At 41.4% G+C, this 6,000-nt stretch overlaps 1 protein-coding gene across 1 annotated transcript in view; it reads left to right on the top strand.

Annotated features, from left to right (window-relative positions):
• The window catches only part of tmem163a (transmembrane protein 163a), a 70,647-nt gene continuing 64,647 nt past the window's right edge, over nucleotides 1–6,000 (top strand). Inside the window, exon 1 of the mRNA XM_004082023.5 lies at nucleotides 1–585. Within this exon, the coding sequence (XP_004082071.3) occupies nucleotides 375–585 (211 nt within the window). The 5' untranslated portion in view covers nucleotides 1–374. The remainder of the gene's footprint in view (nucleotides 586–6,000) is intronic.

Raw genomic sequence — 6,000 nt, 5'->3', positions numbered from 1 at the left:
GAAGTTGCCTGGCACCGCCTGCCAGATTCACATCTCTCTGATTTATCACATCGTCGCATCTTCTCCCCCAAACTCCCCCCTCCCGGCTGGCTCGGACAGGAAATCCGCGCTGTTGACATCTCGCAGAGGGATCTGCCTCCTCACTGATGCTGCAAAGAGAGCCCCCCCCCCCCATCTGCTCTTATCTCTTATCGCCGTCTCTTTTGTCTCCCCCCCGCGCGCGCAGCTGGCTGTCGGTGGCATAAACGGGCGTGCTTGATGGCTGCTGCGCTCACTGGACCCGAGTGAATTCTTTTGATTTTTTTATTTAAAAACTCCCCTCTTCTCCCTCCTCCTCATCGTCTTGATCTGCTTCTGAAATTGAACAAGCGACGATGACAGACCCGATCAACACCCAGGAGCCCGACCCTGTCCCGGAGCCCACGGTTGTGGATCCGTGCCCGGCCACAGTGCGGAACTGGAACGGCCAGTGCGCCGCCGATGGCATCAGCGACCACCAGCAGCAGCAAGCCAAGACCCCCACGGAGCCCGGCTCCTTCACCGTCAACCAGGAGATGAAGATCACCGACAGTGCGGATGGAGAGGGTACACTTTTTTCTGTACTCAAACATTTTTTTAAATGTTAAGTTTGGGATGCTCACGTGCGTTTTGGTCTGCTGCGTCTAAGAGTGGTTATTTTTATCCTTGCCAGTTATTTTTGGCCTGCGTCTTTGAATAATGTATGATAGTCATACATCTGCTGGGTTCAATTTAAACTCCACGTTAGTTAAAAAAGGAGAGCAAAAGTAATTCACAGTTTCTTTATTCTTCCGGAAAGCTGCATGAGTCTGTTTCTGGAAAGATCTGTTTATGGCCAGAATTTGTCATTGTATCTCTAACAAACAACAGTTGCAGTTTGTCAGGTTTGGTTATGCGTGGAGATGATTTGAAACCAATTTCAATATTTATTGAAAGAATCCATAAAACAGCTTAATAATGACAAATCACTGAGCAAAAGTTAGATATTTTGCTTCCCTGTGATGTCTAGTTAGCAGCCACGTTCTCCAGGGTTTCTGGACTTTTCATGATTCTTTTTCCCACTTCCTTCGACATTTACAAAGACTTTGAAATCGCTCCATTGTTAAGTTTTCTACAGAAACTGCTGGATCCTCTCATGAATTATGCCTTTAAATCTCATCCAGGTTGACGTTAAGCCAGTGAAGAAAAAGACAACAACAAAGAAATTCTGCCAGGGGAAAATGAGTAAAAGAATGACAAAAAGAACAAAAATATTTGAACTGAAAATAGCGTCAAAGAAGGAGTGATCCCTGGCCTACAGTTGCCGTGCTTTAATTCTTGGTCACATGCACCCATGCAGCAGTTGACCCATACGGGTGATGCACGTTTTTGGGCTGTCTGAGCCCGTGGAGTGGCATGAAAACGAGAGGCTGCATCTTCAGGCGAGCACAGACGTGTCCGGCAGTTCGCTTGATGGACCCTACCATTGTACCATACACTTCCCATCCTTCCATACTTGTGAAGTATTTGTAAGGATAGTATAATAAACTTTATTTATATAGCACTTTTTGAAATCTAGATTACAAAGTGCTGTGTAATTAATGGAAGCCCCACACACGTATGGCTTACAGGTGATGCTGTTGTGCTGCGCCCTTGCACTTATGTAGGAGTTATGGCTCCTCACTGACAGAATGGGAATGCCGCATGCATGGGGTGCATCCGTGGGTTACCCATAGGATGTCCTCACAAACGACACTCTGATTGGCCAAGCTCCTCATTTTTAACAAAGAGCGTGCCTGTGCGCAGGATTTGGGGGAGTTGAAAAAAATGAAAAATCTATACCTGCATTCACCCTGAAGTGTTTGATATGACTGGTTGCCTCCAGTAGATGTAGACAAAAAAATGGGAATAAATATTTTTCTCTTTATGGGCCACCTGCATGCCCCATACATGTTTGCTCATTTTTGGCCCAACAACAGCCCATGCCTGTTCTGATAATTAAGACAATATAGTTATTACAGTTTTGCTCATGTAAAGGGTGTATTAGTATTGAGACAAAGTTTTGTGATATTTCGTATTGTGACACGTATCTTATCGCCAGATTCTAGCCAATACACAGCCCTACTTTTTAATACTTAATATAATGCGCCTGTAGTCTTCTCTTAATAATCCAACAAATGTAACATTTGGGTTTTCTAAATCTGAGATAATAACTGACTGAAAGAAATTGGTTTCCTTCTAACAAATCAAACTGCTGGAAAACTTTAAAGCTCTAAAACATCTCTGGCCTGAGAAGAGGCAGAGGTGTAGATGTCATATTTAAATGTAAGCTGTTGTATTTTGGGAGTTTTGATGCTTCTTAGCATTTCTGTTCTGAGTTTAAAAGCACTCCAAAGGTGTTATTGCTTGTGATTCATAGGCCCCGGGGCCCTCATAATAATATCCTTGTTTTTTCTTAGAATTTCTTTATGTTCTCCACAGACTCAAAGCATTTCACGGTTCTATGTGATTTTAATATCTATGTTGACACCTTAAATGACAGATTTTCTCAGAGTTTTATGAAACTACTCAGACATTTGATCTTTTACGGTGGATTCAATAACCCCCTCATGCCCAAGGATGCACAGATTGGGTCTGGTTTTGAGACGAAAAGTGGATATTTTCAGCAACGTTGACAAATATTTGGTTCTTTCTCATCATTTATGCATTTTCTTTGAGATGCTGGGTCTGCGTGCTGCTCCATACACACACATAGACATATCTGAATGAACACACCAACCCTGTTTTTATTCAGGCTTTGGGATCTTTACCAAGTTTAAGATCAGATTGTGTTGATTTGCAGAGAAGGTGAAAGATCCATCTCTGGCTGGAGAAAAGCTCAGCGGAGAAAGCTCTGGTTGATTGAAAACAACAAGAACAACAAAAAAAGAGTGCAGGAAAATGGAGTGAAAATATTGTAAAAGCAATCTTTGTATTGATTTTTGTATAGATACCTAGAAAGAAGGTCTTCCCTGTAAGAACTCAGAATTAAAAAAGGCCAGACGGGCCCTTTTGCCGATATTAAATATCAGCAGAAACATCAATAATTCTCTTTTTTTTTTGCTACTGTTGAAAGTCAAACGAATCCCCCAACTCAATTAGCTGCAGATTGTGTTTCTCAGAGCAAGTGAAATGACTCTGCATCCATTTTCAACTGAAAAAATACAAGACATTAGAAGAGCAACACAATCATCCATCACAAAAAAGGTGAACAGAGAGTCAAAGGATCAGAATTTACTGAATTCAGCGACGCAACATTTAAGTAAACAGTTTCAACAAGAGGCTCATCAACCGGCTATTTGGACAGTTTTACAACCAAATTGTGAACAGTTAATCCAGTCAGGTGTTTTCCCACAAACTCTGAAAACTGTCCGAAAAGACACATCTTTCTACCTTTTAAATCGCTTATTTAATCAACTGATTTATTGGGCTTTTAAGTATTGCATGGCTTTATGGTTTATCATTTGTACACTTTCACCCCATCTTTTAATCTATTCAGTGTCTCCTCAAATTTTAGCCTCAGCGTTTCTTTCCTTTTAATATTCCGTTTTATATGTATTTTTTCTCATTGATATTGCTTTTAATCTAATGTGTCTTATGACTTTTTAAAATTGTTCTTAACTGATATGTTTATACGTCTTCTTTGTTAAGCACCTTGTGTTCGATGGAGGAAAAGTGCCATGTTAAAAAAACGATTGATTGGTTGAACTGCAGATGTTAAATCTTTTCAGAATAAAATCAGACTGAAATTTTGATGTATAGCAATTAAAGGACAATTTCTGGATGGTGCAATCAGGTAGAAGCCATGGTCAGATCTTATATTGAAGGAAGGGTTTATGTTGTTTCCATTGGTGAACATAAATTTTTTGAGAGTCACTATATCAAATGGAGTGCCTCAGGGTTCGACTCTTGAACCTATGCTGTTCAGCCTCTGCATCCACCCACTTTAGGTGTAGGAATCGTGTACCAATAACCTTTCAGACCACAGTTATGCTTTCGATACTCAACTTTACGAAGATCTGTCCCTAAAGTACCATCACCTATCAGACTCTGCTGCCTTTTAGAGGAGCTAAACTCCCAAATGCATTGAAACCTTCACCCGTTGTTGAGTGACAAGACAGAAGTAAAAATTTTAAGAAACACAAAGAAAAAAAATGGTAGGTAAAGAAGGGGGTTTTCTAGGGAAGGGAAGACCAAAAGTAATTTAGATTTTAGATTTAGATTTTTTTATTTATTAATCCCACGAATGGGAAATTTCCTTGTCACAGTAGCATGGAGTTTGGCACAGGCATGTACAGACAGTAATGACGAGTTAAGACAGAGATGATGAGTTAAAAAAAATACACATTTTGAAAGAACATTTACCAAAATAAGAGTGTTCAGATAAATAAACAGGGAAAAAGATGTGCAGGAATATAGAGGTCATCTGTATATACAGTTTTGGTACAGTGGAATAAAAAACGAAAAACTATAAAACTATTTATTTAGGCTGGTGTTGAACAGCCTGATGGCAGCTGGGATGAAGGACCTGCAGTAGCGTTCCTTCTTGCATGGTGGGTGCAGCAGTCTGCCACTGAAGGAGCTGCTGAGGTCTGAAACAGTCTGATACAGTGGGTGAGAGGGGTTGTCCATTATTGATGTCAGCTTGGCTAACATCCTCCTCTCACCCACCTCCTCGATGGAGTCCAGGGAGCAGTCCAGGGCAGAGCCGGCCCATCTGACCAGCTTGTTCAGTCTCTTCCTTTCTCTCTCTGAGCTTCCGCTGCTCCAGCAGACCACTGCATAAAGGATGGCTGAAGCCACCACAGAGTCATAAAAAGTTCTTAGCAGTGTCCTGCACACCCCAAAGGACCTCAGTCGTCTGAGCAGGTGGAGACGACTTTGGCCCTTCTTGTACAGGGCGTTTGTGTTGTGTGTCCAGTCCAGTTTATTGTTTAGGTGAACACCCAGGTACTTGTAGTCCTCCACAACCTCGATGTCCAAGCCCTGGATGTTCACCGGTGCAGTTCGATGTGGTTTCCTGCTGATGTCGATTACCACCTCCTTCGTCTTGCTGGCGTTGATGTGCAGGTGGTTCAAAGCACACCAGTCCACAAAGTTGGTGATGACCTCCAGGTACTCCAGATCGTTTCCCTGAGATACCCGCCCAACAATGGCTGTAGTCAGGACTACTGGCCTGAAGTGGTTCGGCTCACTGGGACGTGCAGTCTTGGGAACTGGAAATCTTGGTTTCAAAATGGACTCAGACCTGAGTTTTAGTGCTGCCATTAGGGCCCCAGCTAAACTCTTCACCATCTCAATCCCACGCTTAAGTAAAGACTTACCATTGGATACAGGCTGTTTGCAGGTGAGAAATGGGCAAATCTGTTAGGGGCATGCAGGTAGTCTGCATAAAAATATCAGGGTCGACCACTCAGTGGAGACTTATGTTTTTTTTTTTTTTACTGGCATTGTTATGGGGTCAAATCAAGATCAGCTTGAAGTGAATAATAAAGCAGATTTTAAATAAAAAATAAAATAAAATTGAAAACAAATTGTACGCTTGAAGAAATGTTTAAAAAACACAAAAGTAAAAGCTGTGCAAATCTCACCGATCTTTCTCCAGACTTTTTCTTTCACAGCTCCTTTCTGATATATGGCCCCAAAAACAGCGATTTCTTGACTGTTTTGAGCTTGCCTAGAAAAGTTTCCAAGTTTCATATCGTCCCTCCATGACGGTTCTTATGTACAGGTTAACTAACTTTTCAAACTCAATCCTGAAATGTAGAACTGGTCCACCAAGATCTTCTGCTAAACGAGAAAATACAATGTTTTTGTTGATGGTCTAAAACAGTAGAGGGTGTGTTTGACCCTGAGGCATCCCATTCTTCATTATACTGAACATTACCTAACTAATCTTGGTAAGAGTTGTGTTTTTTAAGGGCTGTCAAAAATAGAGAATATTTTAACCTTAATTGATTAATT

This window comes from Oryzias latipes, chromosome 21 (assembly GCF_053564925.1).
Source record: "Oryzias latipes strain Hd-rR chromosome 21, Olatipes_Hd-rR_3.1".
In the NCBI taxonomy this organism is placed as follows: domain Eukaryota; kingdom Metazoa; phylum Chordata; class Actinopteri; order Beloniformes; family Adrianichthyidae; genus Oryzias; species Oryzias latipes.
The sequence above is the reverse complement of the archived record's forward strand: the minus strand, read 5'-3'. Positions and strand labels throughout refer to the sequence as shown.